Below are 16,105 nucleotides of genomic sequence, written 5' to 3'. Positions count from 1 at the left end.
CTGAGCGGAGCGCCCCATTAGTTTTGAAAATTTCGCGAGGATTCGTCAACCGGCGCAAAAGTTATTCAAAATAGAATTTTGCGATTTCCTATGGAAACTAGGTTGTAACTATAACTATCTACTGGCGACCGCCAGTAGATAATATATATGTTGAGATAGAGTTTAACATGGAGCACACACTATAATGGGTGGACAAAGGAGGACAATTAGGGAATGATGGGCATATGCTGGGATATAAAAATCAATGAAATATCTTACAGAGACTGCATATGCACCAATCTTAACAATTAAAATTTTATTTTTGCACTAGCACTTTATTCGATAGTCTAATGTCCTTGACAATGATGAAATAATGGCGAATAAACTGTACCATGTTGCTGTGTTGAGGTGAACAGTCTAGCTTTTAAAGAATGGTAAAAACAAACAAGGGTAGGAGCACAAGCACTTTAAAAACTGTCTAGACGCTGGGGACTCTATGGTCCAGTAGAAGGCTAATGGTAGCCGAAACGCGTAAGCCGTCCTAATTTGCACAATGGTGTCAAAATAAATTAATTTTGAAACTTACCCTGCTGTGGTGCCGTGACTTTCGCTGAAAAACGGAGGAGGCGAGGGTATCCAAGGAATGAAAATATATATATATATATATAAATAAATAAAAATGAAGCATTTCTATAGTGCACAACTACTCAATAAAAGTATCCCAGAGCTTTACGGTGTGCCAAAGGTAAATTAACAGGATAGTTGCCCTTGTTCCTCTGAATGAATAAAAAGGTCTTCAGCTCCTTTTCATTAAATATTGCTTCTTCTGGGATCTGTCTAAGGTAATCCAGTAGTTTATTCCACAGATTCACCACTTTGACTGCTAAGGAAGAACCACTCCTCAGCTGTTTCTGAAAGCAAGGAGACACAATAAGAGCCACTGAGCTCAAGCACAGCAGTCTCCCCTGGCAGTAAGCCTCAACACAATCATTTAGGTGCCTAGGTCACTTATGTGGAGGGCTTGATGCGTTAGGGTCAAGGCTTTATACCCAATTCGCTGATGAACTGGCAGCCAGTGCAGTTTGCCTACAAACGATGAAACCGAAGTATATTTCGGAATTTTGTATAATAAACTGACTGCAGTATTCTGCATGACCTGTAAACGTTGCATTAGATATTCCGGGAGAACAAGATACAGGACATTAGCGAAGTCCAACCTAGATAAAATCAGTGATCTAACCACTGTGATTTGGGCCTCATGAGGAAGAAACTTCATCCAAAAACAGGATTTCACCACTGCTGACACCTGTGCTCCAAATGAAACCAGAGTATCCAATAACACACCCAGATTTCTTGCCACCACAGTTGGTGGGGGGGGGGGGGGGGGCGCAGTGGAGCAACACCTTCGGGCCAGGCCCCAACCCAGCCGGGAAGGGGGTCCCGCCCAAATAAAAAGACTTCCCACCTCATTAGGTGTGCAATCCAATCTATTGGACTTCAGCAGTCAATCTAACTGTCCCACCAGACCGTTAGCAAAAGATGCCCTCGCCCTCTCAGGCTTCCCATCATACACGAGGAGGAGTTGGGTATCATCCGCATAAGAGATGATCTTGATATTATAGGATTCCACCAAACAAGCCAAGGGAGACATGTAAATGTTAAAGAGTGTGGGACTAAGAGAGAAGCCTTGCAGCACGCCCCATTTCAACTCTGTACCTCCTGAAGCGTATGGTTTCATCCACACCACCTGCTCGCGGCCTTCGAGAAGAAAGCCCAAATGAGCTCAGCGCAGAGCCCGCTACTTCCAGGTGTTGTAACCTGTGCAGCAAGATGTTATACCATATCAAAAACTGCTGACAAGCCCAACAGCACCAGAGCCACGTTGAGACCAGAGTCCAGAATTAGCTTAATGGACTCTGAGCCCTTCAATAATGTGGTCTTGGTGCTGGGGCTGGCTCTGAACCCTGATTGAGAGGGGTGGAGTAAGTTATTTTCTGTCAAAAAGGTGGGGAGTTGCCGGTTTACTGATTTCTCCAGCAACTTTGATGCTGCCGGCAGCAATGAGACTGGCTTGAAATTTGCTAAGCGTTCTGGATCAACACTGGCCTTTTTTATTAACTGAATTACAGGTGTCAAGGGAGCTATCAAATAACTTCTGATACACCGCAACAATAATGTCAGAGATTGACATTAATATGTGAGGGGGTATTGGGTCCATTGGGGAGACTGGCTTGCAATTCAAGAACAAGGCTGTTACATCCTCTACTGATGGCACCAAGAAAGTAGCCAGTGAGGGATGCTGTATTTGCTCCACTGGTTCTTCTAGCTCTGGTCCTGACAGAGTATTGTTCCCCCCCTAACAAGTTCGCCTGGATTCTGAGGATGGTTTCATTAAAAAAAAAATAATAATAATCACTCAGTCGGAGCATAGGGGTCGACTGGGTTCCAGCGGGGGATGTAGCGTTAGGATCAGAAAAATTATTTACAATTTTAAAAATCTCCCTCCCATCATTATCACGTGAATTGGCATTCTAGCACACAATATGGTCATGCCCACCTATAGCTAAATCATGGACGACTGTAATAATTGTGGAAAATGAGACCAGAACAACAGGTGTGCTTAAGCCAGAGAATAGCCTTTTAGACCGATTACATTGAGCTAAAAAAGGTGCAAACAACCGCTAGCATTAAATCTAATTAGGAGCGGTACAGCACAAAGCAACAGACCCCTCAGATGGGAAAGAAGTATCGTGTTGGATGGAAATTGAGTGCATGGTCCTAACTGTGGAAAGCAAGAAGGGAAATATAGACAGAGTTCGTTCAAGCTTGGGTGGAACACCTGCGGGCCTTGGAGAAAATAAATAATGACAAATACCTACTTAAAATATTCAAAAATGTGGGAGGCTTATATTACATATTTGTTACAGGCACTTTTCTTTTTATAACACATTTATATTGTTGTTGTTCATTATATAATTTGCAGCCTCTGAGTGACATTACAAAACTACTGACTAAGTAGATTATTCCAGGGTAAGTGTTGGCAAGCTGTGCTCCTGCTCACATTACTTATCCTTGGACTTACTTTTTCTGTAATGTTTATTAAGTTTTTATTATCTATCTTAACATTATTGACGTATAGAAAGTAATTTACATGGTCCTTGTATATCAACAAGACAAGTGTTCATAATGCATAGCAGAACATAGAAATCCCTGTCATGTAATGTACAATGCAAAATGTATTCAAAATTATTTTTTAAAAACACAGAGTAGCACCATAGCTATTTGAGACCCCTGAAAAGTAGTCAAAGGTTTCTCTCCTCTTGCACACTTTGGACAAGCACGTTTATTTGTGATCCCTGCAAAACAGCTAAGTCACTCCACCCACTTTCGTGCCATATTTTATCATCTCATTCTGCAACTGCCTAAAAGGTTCTCTTTCAGTACACAAGAAAAGCGCAATCAGGAAGAAAAGTGTGTACAAATGCAATACTTCTAGCAATATTTTAGTCTTCAAATTTTTCATAAGACAGTCAAGAGCCCTGCTTGGGCGCAAGATGTTACAAAAGATACCCTGAAGTGCAAACTTCATCACTAAGATAGGGTGTGTCTTTTGGCCACTAAATTAATGCACCACAGACACCTGAGACTTAAGAACCTCATGCAACACTGTATACAGGAAAGTAGGGCTATATTTTCCTGTGAGAGCAAGGTCTCTTAGAATGCCAACATTGTTTCTGGCTTAATTTATTAATTGAATAATCAAGTGCCAGACTATTTATGGCACTCGTTTTAGTAATGAGATGTCAGAGGAAGACTTGCATGTCCCACCCTCTTCTAAGCACAAGGAATGAGTAACTGGTCTAAGAGCCATTCAAAGTATATTGAGTCTCTTATGTAATCCCTTCTTCTGAGTTTCGAACACGCACTGCACGGATTTCTTTATTCTTCATAGAATTGAATTTTTATAATGATTTGTAATAAGCTAGGACAATAATTAACTGAAAATGATAAAATAATAAAGATAAGAATAACAAACTAAAGAACGATTATTAGTAAGAAAGACACTGTTAATAATGAAAACCAAAATATTGAAATATTAAAAACAGTCGAAGATGACCAATTTCAACAACAACCGCAAATCTACATTTCAGAAAGCTCATGCTAAAGAAGAGAGGAACAAACAGCATCAACCGATGAAAAGTAGATGAAAGAACTAACACCAATTAAAGCTCCAGCAAACTAGACTCAATTAACAAAAAGCCTTCAAGCAAATTTGGACAGCAGACAGCAAATTTGGTGCACCCAAGCCAGTCATAATGTAATTCTGCCACAGTACCAAAGGTTCAAGCCACTAGCTAGGAAGATGCAGAGAGACCCTCAAATGACCAAGCACATTCCATGAGAAAGAGGGAATGAGAATTCCCACTTGCATTAAGTCCAAAGATGCTAATAAACAAGGGCTTCTTTCTGAAGGAGTTCCTAGTTGCCTATGAGTCAACCAATCAAGGAAAAGCAGAGGACACAACTGCTCGCCACACAACAAAGCAATCAATACACTGTACCCTGATCATCTTATTTTCTTTAATGAATATTTATAATAGGTGCCATAAAGTGGTGGACTGAGATCCAAGTGTTTGAATCAACTGCGGCTGCCAAATGGCTAGTATGATGCAGATGGAGTTAAGTCCACCTGAAACAGAACATGCAGTTTTCTTAAATTTTTCCAGAAATCAAGTGATAAAAACAACTAATTATATAACATTTCAAATACCAGTTCTGTAATACCAGAGCCAGGGACAGGAGTGGGGCTGGGGGTGGCTCAGGGAGTGGTCATGCCACGAAGTTATATTCGCTGGTGACAGGCCTAGACTGGGTGGATGTGTGGCGGCGTGTCCATGGCGACAGACGGGAGTACATGTACCTGTCGGCGGTTCATAAGTCCTTCTCCAGGCTCGATTACCTCTTAATTCCTCGAGTGATGGTTAGTAGGGTGGTGTTGGCTGAGATCCTACCCCCAAGGCCTCTCGGATCACTTCCCGGTGTATCTTGAGCTTTATAGGGGTAGGGGGCGACAACCCTTCCGATGGCGCCTCTCGGTGTGGCATCTACAGAATGAAGAATATGATACACATGAGAGAGGCCATTGACCAATACCTAACCTTGAATGAGGGGTCGGTGCCTAGCACTGCGACTCTATGGGAGGCTCTGAAGCCTACCCTGCGAGGCGTGGATATATCCTGGTGTGCAGTGGCTCGTAGGAATTGATTCGGGCGGAGGCCAACATAGAGGCACTTGAGCGCCTGGCTCGGGAGGAGGGAGATGGACGGCATATGAGACAACTACTTCTGGCCCAACAGTCCTGTGCCGCCCTCCTGATGGAGGACGCCCGCCAAGTTTGGTTGGCGACACGTAGCAGGGTAGATCAATGGGGAGACAAGTCCGGCAAGATGCTTCATCTGCTCTGTCAGGGCACCTTCCATTCCCAGGCCCTTCCGGGTATTCGGGACGAAGCGGGAGTGCCGATTACTGACCCCGCTGCTATAGCAGAGAGCATCACCACATACTATGCAGATCTGTATGCCCCCCGGGAGTGTTTGCCAGCGTACACCGTCGATAAATTCCTAGCCGATCTACCGCCCCAAGCGGTGTCGGACGAGGTGCGTGACCAATTGGTCAGCTGCCCCTGACTGACAAGGAGCTGGGCACGGCTTTGGGTGAGCTCAATTCCGGGAAGGCTCCTGGAACCAATGGGTTCCCGAGTGAGTTCATCAAGTGCTATAATACGCAGTTGGCCCCTCATTATCGGGCGGTGGTCGGGAGGCTCAGGAACAGGGTCTGCTTCCCCCGGATTGGAGGCATGCTGAGGTGGTGCTGTTCCTTAAGCCCGGCCGGCCCCCGGAACAGCGGGCCTCATATCGCCCCATCTCTCTCCTAAACGTGGAGGCTAAAATCCTGGCCAAGGTGTTGGCCAATCGCCTCTTGTCTCACATCTCGACACTTGTATATCCCGATCAGGCGGGGTTCATGCCCCAGAGGGTGACCAGGCATAAAATAAGGCGGGCGAATATCGCGGTGGCGGCAGCACGACAGACGGGGGAAATCAGCGGCACTCCTTTTAGCTGACATGGACAGGGCATTTGATTCCCTCAGTTGGGTATATCTGTTTGCATTACTGCGCAGACTTAACCTTGGCCCACGCTTCCTTTCCTACCTCATGCTCCTCTACACAGATCTGTCAGCGACGGTACGGGTGGCTGGTGCGGTCTCTTCCACATTCTCGATCCAGAGGGGTACTCGGCAGGGAGGCCCCCTATGTCCATACTTATTCGCCCTAGCCATGGAGCCGTTGGCGGCATGGGTGCGCATTGATGAGCAGGTTCGGGGCTTCGAGTGGGCTCCGGGTCTGTCCGACAGGATTGCGCTATATGCGGACGATGTCCTGTTTTTTCTCACAGCATTGGCCAGGGCGGGGCCGCGCCTCCTGCGGATCATGCAGATCTTTGGAGAGACTTCAGGATTATATATGAACCCCCGCAAATCTACACTGTGGGTTCTGGGAGATTGACCGAGGGTGGGCGATTGGACGAATACGATCCAGCTAGCAGTTGGGGGTCTGAAATACTTAGGGGTGTTCCTCACAGACATGCCAGCCATCTCCTGGGAGCGGAACCTGGTCCCGGTATGGGAGCAAGTCCATGCAGATCTTAAGTCCTGGGCACATGGGCCCTTGACACTGTACAGCAGATCAGCAATTTTCAAGATGGTGGCGCTTCCTCGGCTGCTCTACCAGCTACAGAATCACTCGTACCTGATCCCACCTAGAGGGTTTTGACTGGTGAACTCTGTGCTTGGACAGTTTCGGGAGGGGCAACGTGCGTGTGGCTCTGCAGACATGCTTTCTATCCACTTACTGTGGAGGACTTGCGTCCTCAGACATCCTCTCGTATTACCAGGCCTCACACCTACTTGTTCTCAATGAATGGTGGTAAGGCGACAGGAGAGACCCAGCATATGCGCTAGAGCGACGACTTATGGGGTCCAATACACTACATACCATTTTGTATTCGGCGCCGCTGAGGAGTAGGATGCCGTCGGCCACGCGGTTGGTATTTCTGGTATGGAGGGAGGCGTTGCGCCGCATGGGTGGGAGGAATACCCTGACTAGGGAGACCCCCCCACCCCCTTTGGAATAATGGGCGCCTGCCAGAACTGGCAGCCTTACAGGGATTCCGGGGATGGGACGATATTGGTATTTCGACTCTGGGAGATGTTTTGAGGGGGCACGACACTCATGTCTTTCCGGGACTTACAGAGGGAATTTCATATGCCCCAGTCACAATTCTTTAGGTACCTCCAGTTTTGCCATGCGCTGTCCCCTAGTCTGGAGGGTTTGGAATCTCTCCCTGAATTTAGTCCACTGGAGGCGAAGGTCTTTATGGGTGGGGGATTTAGAGACCAAAAAGATTTCCCGGATCTATCAATCCCTAGTCACACATTGCTCTACCACACTCCAAAAGTTGCGAGGGGACTAGGAGAAGGATGTGGGCATGCTGGAGGAGGACTGGAGGGAGGCCCTGGCGGCTCCACAGGGGGCGGCTATAGCGATGCGCCTTAGCCTCATCCAATTTAATTACTTGCACATGGTCTATTTTACCCGGGCTCGACTGTACCGAGCGAGATTGGTTGCCTCCCCGGAGTGTCTTAGATGTGGTCGGGAGGAAGGTACATTCATACACATTATCTGGCAGTGCCTCTCCCTGGGTCGCTTTTGGAGGGGGGTGTTCTCCTGCCTATCGGAGGTCCTGGGGTGGGAGTTCCTGCGGAAGCCGCGGCTAGGTCTTCTCCATGTTATGGAAGGAATAGGGGGTAACATCTACAAAAGACACCTCATGCAATTAGGCTTCACATTGGCAAAGCGAGATACTGCAAGGCATGGAGAGCGCCGCGGGCCCCATCAGTGGGTGCATGGAATAATGGCTTAGACTTTTGCATGGGGCTGGAACAGCCTATCTTTGTGGCCAGGGGATGTCCGCATAAACATTATAAAATATGGAAAAGATGGGCGGATAACCGGGGTCTGTGGCTGGAGCCGCCAGTGGCTGTAGAAGCTCATTAATTGGGATGATTTCTGATGTACACAGGGATGTGGCGATGCGGGGGGGGGGGGGGGGGGGAGATTGCGTTATCGTGCTACGACTATTGCTGTACATAAAGGCTGTGGTCAGGACTATACGGACTTGGTGCGACTTAAGGGGAGAGGGCGAGAGAGGGGGGAGTGGGGGGGTTTGGTTGTATTATTTTGTTTATTTTAATTATTTATCTTGTTGCCACTTACAAAAGTCAGTTGCTCCTGTGCCACTGTATGGTTTGATTCGGCAGTTGTCTCTGGTGTGCAGAGCCCTGCGATGTGTATGCAATTGGCAAATAGGTTTCCCAAAAAAAAAAAAGTTTATCCTATTCACATGTGCATATTGGATAGAAAAACTGTTCTAACAAGCATTGAAATAGCCAATAGGCCTTGCCTATGCTAGACCCATTGGCTATGCCAATGCATTTTAGCCATGTTGTACACCAGCGTGGCTGCTGTTCAGCATAGCTAAAGGTTAATGGCGCAGAGGAGAGTGGTGTGGAGTGTCGTAGAGTGGAATGGCGAAGAGTAGAATGGAGTGGACTGGCGGACAGTGTTGTGTACTGGAATGGCATAATGTGGAGTCACAGTGAGTGGCATAGAGTAGGGTGGACTGGTGTAGGGTGCATTGGTGTAGACTATTGTAGAGTGCAGTGGCACTGAATTCAGCAGCATACAATGCAGTGTCATAGAATGCAGTGAGTGACGAAGATGGCAGTGGCGTAGAGGGCAGTGGTGCAGAGTAGAATGGTACAGAGTAGAGTAGATTGTTGTAGAGTGAAGTGTCGTGGCGAAGGGGAGAGTGCAGTTGCGTAGAGTAGCTTAGAGTGGAATGGCCATACGGAAATTGGCTACGGGAAAAGCTCCCGGTTTAGATAAACTCCCTGGCGACCTTTTTAGGGATCAGCCAAGGATTTGGGCTCCTTACCTCTGTACCCTATTTAATGCAATCCTGGGAGGCATGGAGGTGCCGGGTACGTGGCTGGGAGCAGAGATCATCCCGATTTTCAAGAACGGCTCTCCTCTGCTCCCAGCTAACTACAGGCCCATTAGCCTCATCGACGTCCCCCAAAAAATCTTCGACTAATCCTAGATCGTTTACAGGAGTGGATGGACGAGCACAATATTCTTAGCCCATTTCAGGCCGGATTTAGGAGGAACACATCCACCATGGACCAGATCTTCCGTTTAATTCTGTTATACTGGAGGACGGTCACAGTAGAGGGTGGCAGCCTCTACATGGTGTTTGTGGACCTCCGGTCCGCGTTGGATATGGTTCCTAGGGGGAAATTGTGGGCGGTGCTTTTGGACATGGGAGTCCCACATGCAATATTGGGGGTATTGATGAGGTTGCATGTACAGAACTTTGCACAGGTCAGATGTGGGAGAAATGGGGTACTGTCTTCCAGGTTTCCAGTGGGGTTAGGCAGGGGTGTGTTTTGGCACCAACCCTGTTCTGCCTCTATGTGAACGGTGTAATATCACACCTGGACGCAGTCCCCAATAATGACGCACCCAGATTGGCAGGTAGGAGGGTGCCTGCGATAATGTTTGCCGATGACACCCTCCTGCTTTCCAAGTCCCCTATGGGGATACAACGCGTACTGAATGGGTTTATAGATTTTTGCCAATGCCATGGCCTAGAAGTCAATGCAGAAAAAAAAAAAAATTAGGATTTTTAATCCCCCGGCATCCACCCGCCCAACACCTGTCCTGGGCTCGGTTAGACTGGAGACGGTACAGACCTTTCAATACTTAGGGGTCACGATAAATGAAAATCTTTCGTGGGGCCCCCAACAGGTTAAGTCCCAACTCAAACTGTCTCAACTAACGGGGGGCATCCTCAAGATGTCAAATGCATCGACATTCAAGCCAGTGAGTCCCGCGCTTGAGATTTATAAAGTCAAGGCAAGGGCAGTGGCCCTCTATGGGGGGGGGGGGGGGAACTCTGGGGGCACTCCTGCAGGCTTGAAATCCTAAACGCGGAGAATAAATTTATGAGACATCTATTGGCCCTCCCCCAAAGCACACCCCTCCTACCATTAAGGTTAGATCTAGGACTAAGTCCTATCCAGGATGAGCTAGCCCTAAAACCTCTCCGGTTCTGGCGGAGGCTCTGGATAACACCAGAACTCTTAAATTACAGGCTAGCATTGAAGGACGTACTGAGCCATAGTAAAGCAGCAAAAATTCCCTGGCTTGTATTTGTGAAACAGGAACTGGACAATATGGGACTACCTGCCCTGTGGTATGAACCAGAACAGGCGTGCAGGGATACCTGCCCTGTGGTATGAACCAGAACAGGCGTGCAGGGAGGTTTCAGGTAAATCCCTTACGAAGTCCTTCAGGGTTTATAAACGCAACATATGGCTGCATGATTCCCGAGTCGGCACCATGAAAAAACTATTTTTAAATAACAAGACTGCCTAAGTGTTCGAGGACTTCCTGAATGTTATCTATACAGTAGCAGCAAGGAAGCTCTATATTCAATGGAGGTATGGTACACTACCATTAAGGGCCTTTACAAGCAAATGGCCCTCCTCTTTGAATGAATCTTGCCCAGGATGCGGTGCCGATCAAGAGGATGAACTCCACATACTCTTTTTTTGTCCTGCTTATAGTAAAGCTAGGAAGAATTGGTTAGTACCTTTATGTAAGAACTTGGGCTTTGACAAATGCTCGGTTGCTATGAGAATTCTTAAGACCGACACCTCAGGGCATATCGTCTTTGCACTATCGAAGTTTCTGATAGCCATGTGGTCCAAGAGATGGTTCATAATTGCGAATAGTAGCCAGGGGTGACTGTATATTTCTGTTTTTATGGAATTTTATTGTATATTATGAATTGACAATTTTATACTATGTGTTGCAATGTCTGTTTTAACTTGTAAATCTTTTATGGCTGAAATAACGTCGAAATAAAGATCAAATGAAAGAATGAATGAATGGCGTAAAGTGGTGCAGAGTAGATTAGAGTGGCGTATAGAGGATTCACATAGAGTGCAGGTGAATAGAGTGTTACAGAGTAAAGTGATATAGAGTAGAGTGGACTCGTGTAGAGTGCATTGGCATAGAGTGTTGTAGAGTATAGTGCCATAGAGTGCAGTGGCACTGAATTCAGCAGCATACAAGGCAGAGTCGCAGATTAGATTGATGCACAGAAGAGTGCAGTGGTGCAGATTAGCAAGGCGCAGAGTAGAGTGATGGAGAGGGCAGTGGCACAGAGTAGATTTCAGTGGCAGGGTGCAGAGCAGAGTAGAGTTAAGTGCCGTAGAGTGCAGTTGCCTAGAGTGAAGTGGTGTGGAGTAGGCAGAGTGGAGTGGCGGAGAGTACAGTGTTGCATTGTAGAGTGTTAGAGTGCACTGGAGTAGAGTGACGAAGATAGCAGTGACGTAGATTACAGTGATGTAGAGTGCAGTGCCATTGTGTAGAATGAATTGGCATAGAGTGCAGTAGTGTGGGGTGGCGCCGAATAGAGTAGATTGTTTCAGGGTAGAGTGAAGTGCCGTGGAGTGGTGCAGGGTAGAGTGCAGTTGCTTAGAGTGTAATGGTGTGGGGTAAAGTGGTGCCAAGTGCACTGGTGCAGAGTAGATTAGAGTGGTGTACCGAGGATTGGCGTAGAGTGCAGGAGCAAAGAGTAAAGTGCACTGGCATAGAGTGCAATGGCGTAGAGTGCAGTTTGGCATAGAGTGGAGTTATACAGAGTAAGTTGGTGTGACCTGCACTGGAGTGGTGTAGAGTGCAGTTGCAAAGAGTGCAATGGCATAAAGAAGAGTGGAACAGGGTAGAGTAGAGATGTTAAGAGTGCAGTGGAGTGGTGTAAAGTGGAGTGATGCAAGTGGAGTGGCACAGAGTGGGGTATTCGTGGTGTGGCAGCACACTGCCATTACAGACAACACATTTTCAATTGAAATGACCATAACATTTGCCCAGACATACAGTTTACTAATAAAACTATACAGTACACAGACGAAATGTGTGGAAACTGCATCACCTAGTGCAATTATTTGATTTGAACACATTAAATTATTTGTTTCCAACACACTTCAGAAATAACAAAAAACGTGCATAATTTGTTTCTAATTCGGATATATTCTGAAATACTAATAAAGTTAATTTAAATGTCTATGCTAGAAAAAAAAACTTTCCTATACCTACTACAAACCTAAAATGGAATGCCCAACGTCATGAGTTACATGACCCATATCCTAAATGTCTAAAGGAAGAGGCGATTCAATTATAATAATATCACAATTCCATTTAAACTTCAACTGCGGTATATCATTATTCCAACGGTGTTTGCAGTCCATTAGGAAAAGTAAATGAATGTTCTCTCATCAGCATATAGCACGAGGCTAGCCACCAAAAGTGCCAAGCAGGAATCAGTCTGACACATCTTATGTTTATCTGGACTTTAATTTTTTTAGTACGATAACGCTGAAGTAACTAGGAGGTTTAAAGCACCAGCTGCAACATCAGCCTTTCATTATTCTGAAACCCAAAAATTTGCTTGGACGCAATCTGAATGAAGTTCATTCCACCTAAAAAGCAGCTTCAAAGCACCTTTTGGCAGACTGAGGTCCTCACACAAATCCTATAGGCAAGATTTTGAAGAAAAGCATTAAGAAGCGTCTGCAGCTGCCACAATACATTTGCTTTATCTCCTTTGCCATGACCTGCAGCCCCTTTTTCAGGCACTACTGCAGTGCAAGGTACCATGGAGAAGGGTGCTTACCCCTTAAGTTCAAGAGGCAAAGTCTGTTTTAATGTAGGGTCATCTCCTGCCACTAGCATGCAAACTCCCTCTTGACATGCTTCTTTCTGGATGCACCCAGTGGTTTCATGAACATGGTATTCAAAGAGGTCTCCACAGAAATAGAAATTCAAGAGCAAAAAACGTAAGCACACAGTCTACCGAATATTACAGAACCAAAATGCTTCCTTCTCGATGCGAAAACACCCCAGCGTTCTTTAACCAAGAATGCTAAGAGACCGTAGAAAATGCTTTGCATCTGCATATAGGGCATCTAAGCTTTCTTACGTCTGTCAGTAGAACTCTTCATATTTTACCATCTCAAGCTTTCTTTGAAGTGTCTGCGATGACTAAACCTAAATTTGGTATTTCCTTTGCTGATGGTCACTTGAATTTCTTTTGTATGACTGCGGTGTGGGTTCCTAAATGTTAACTAAGATGCTTATATAGTCCTACTGTAAAAACTAACTTTTATATGGGAACGTTGTTTCAATTTCATTCAATTCTTAACCATCCACAAACGTTGTACAGCCTATGCCCTTCAGTGAGGCAGTAAAGTCCTCGTCCACACTTCAAAAGTGCATGGCATAGTTCGGAAGTAAATACCAATACCAAAAAGTATAAGGATTTGATCTCCCAGTTTCAGCTTGCAGACGTTCCAGTCCACGCTGTAGTAAGTTCATTAAATAATTTGCTCCGGCTGCTAAGAATTTTGGAGCAAGATGTTCTCAGTGTGGTGTGTGCAGTGCCAAACCCACGGGCCAACAAGTAAACCACATATTAGCTTTGGGTAGATCTAGGAGCAGTATGCATCTCAAAAAGCTCCCTGAAAGACGTTCCACATTTAGTCCTTAAAGAAAAAGCATGAATAAACCCAAGCAATTTTCATGCATCTAGAGACCAGGAAGGTGGCATTTGTGGATTTCAAAGCTTTCATTAGGTTGCAGTTACAAACCAAACTCTGCAGGAATTAAGGGCATTTCACCAAAATACTTCATGTGTAGTGCAGAGTCCAGCTTTATCTAAAAAAAAAAAAAAAAAAATCAGTGAAAGAACAACTTAACTTCGTTACCACGTTTAACAATGTAGCCCAACATAGCAATGCTTGGAGTGTTATGTAGCCGCTAGAAAGACGTTCATAAGAGGACTGTGTAGCGGGTCTTTCATAGTACAAGCTAGTAAGAACAAATGCTCATAGTGAAGAAGCTACCTTTATAGTATAAACGAAAGTAATGCATCTGGTCATTGCAGTCTTGAACATCATGAGTCTTAAGAACATTTAGGACCAATTTTGTGGTCAAAAAGAAATTCTAGATTGTGGAAAACGTTAACTGGGTGAAGAAGTGTAAAATGTGCAACATGCTTCTTACTCCTATTGCGGCTGAGAAGTTCCAATCGATTTTAGGAGCCTAGGCAACCTTTATATAGTGCTGCATGGTTGGTAGGGTGTGAGTAAAGTCAAGGCAATACGGAAGGTGCTGGGTGAAGTGTGTGAGGTTCAGAGAATTGTTCTATACATAGTGAGGAAAACTGATTGATAATGCTAGGCATGAAGAGTTGCATATACGTGAGAACAGATGCTTGACAATAACAATTTAGAGTGATCCGGGTCATAGAATTACATGCGTGAGAATCAAATGTTTAATGCTTTCCAGAGTGTGTTGCCAACTTTAGTTATTCTATCGGGTATGGTGAACTAAATCTTAGCCATCTAAAAAGAATTGGAACTTGGCCCAATGCAAGGCTTAAAACAATTTAAACAGTGATGTTACAGAACGAGGCCACTCAAAGGCGACGAACAGTTTGTTGGCAGATGCAGAGTTCACCCAGCAGGAAAAGTAGTCTTCTGTCATGGATGGTTAGATAAGCAATGTACATAGTCTTAAAAGTAATAAAGCTAGATTGGGGCAGGCACTGAAAAGGTTTATGGTGAAAGGCTCGTCGAGATTAAGGAGTGGTCTTGCAGCTTGTTTCAGTCAGAAGCGCACAGGACCATGGACACCAGAACAGTTCTGAAAACCGTATTTTTACCACACACAAAACTGGACCATCCACTACTACCTAGTTTCTCTGAAACAGTTTTAAAGCACCTTAGTTATGTTGCCATCTCAACTTCAAAAGCATGCAGCGTTCGAAGGGAGCAAAAGTCACTCAGTATCACTTTCTTCCTCCTTCCTTACGTCCACCAGTATTTGTCAATGTCAGGAAGGTAATCCCGCAGCGAGAGTAAGATGAAAGCTGCTGTCTGTAGATCTCTCCCCCGTCTACTATCAAACTCCGATTGTCGTATCAATATCTAGAATTGTTAATGGTAACTTTTATACTTGTCTCACTTGCTCAACTGAGCGCTTATCATGTCTGCGCTAATGCATCTATCTTACATAAATGCTTGCTTCACCTGCACCCCACCAACCTCCCATGTACCGAACGGTTGCGCTAGACTCCTTGGGACTCGGTCTCTCTTTTCCCATGGGGCTCACCAATTGGCCATGTAAAGGAAGACAGCATACCGGGCCAGATTGTACTGCTGTACCTCCCTGAGGTCTTCGTCGGTCGCTTCCTCATGGCCGGTTTGAGCTGGAAGCTCTTGTGACTGTGTGTGATAATCTCTCCTTCGATGTATTCCATAATTTGCCTTTCACTTGGTTCTACGCTACTTGCCTTTGCATTAGTGGCACCAGGATCTGCTGCCCTCCCCTCCCACCCTCTTCCCCAGGCCTCACCAGTTGCTCATATCCAGGAAGAAGGCGCACCCGGCTGGGTTTAATTGGAAGCCAAGTAGCCGCTGGAACTCTCCTATGAGTACGTCCTTGTCCGTGGTCCCGAGGCAACTAAACTTTTGCATCAGCTCGGGGTCTAGGTCCACGTCCATCCCCTCCATGGCAGCCGGAGCCGGACCAGCCGCCCACTACAGTCCCCGGTCTGGTCCTGCTGTGTAGGCCAGAGGCCTTGCCCTGTCTCAGAGATTCATCAGCGAGCAGGCACACTGCGCAAGCGTGGCTTCGGGGCCACCGTCCATTGCGCATGCGCGATAGCCCAGCAAAAGCCACCAAGCAGGCGTAGTTTTCGAGGAGCCAGCACGCCCCGAAGTCGGCTCGCGCTAGTTCCACAGCTCGTGCCCCCACACCGCTGTCACAACGTTAAGTGACGTCTTTGCTTTTGAGAACATTGAAGAAACAGAAAAAAGACGATTCAGCCGGCCTAGAGCAACCTCATGCGATCTAAATTCTGTAAAAAGATTTCCA

At 45.9% G+C, this 16,105-nt stretch overlaps 1 protein-coding gene across 1 annotated transcript in view; it reads right to left on the bottom strand.

Annotated features, from left to right (window-relative positions):
- Positions 1-15,898, bottom strand: part of ILRUN (inflammation and lipid regulator with UBA-like and NBR1-like domains) — a 550,951-nt gene extending 535,053 nt beyond the window's left edge. The window contains exon 1 of the mRNA XM_085643410.1: positions 15,584-15,898. Coding sequence (XP_085499536.1) covers positions 15,584-15,741 — 158 coding nt within the window. The 5' untranslated portion in view covers positions 15,742-15,898. The remainder of the gene's footprint in view (positions 1-15,583) is intronic.
- Positions 15,899-16,105: the final 207 nt, after the last annotated feature.

This window comes from Triturus cristatus, chromosome 1_1 (assembly GCF_964204655.1).
Source record: "Triturus cristatus chromosome 1_1, aTriCri1.1, whole genome shotgun sequence".
Lineage (NCBI taxonomy): Eukaryota > Metazoa > Chordata > Amphibia > Caudata > Salamandridae > Triturus > Triturus cristatus.
Note: the sequence above shows the minus strand (reverse complement) of the source record. Positions and strands in the feature narration are given on the sequence as shown.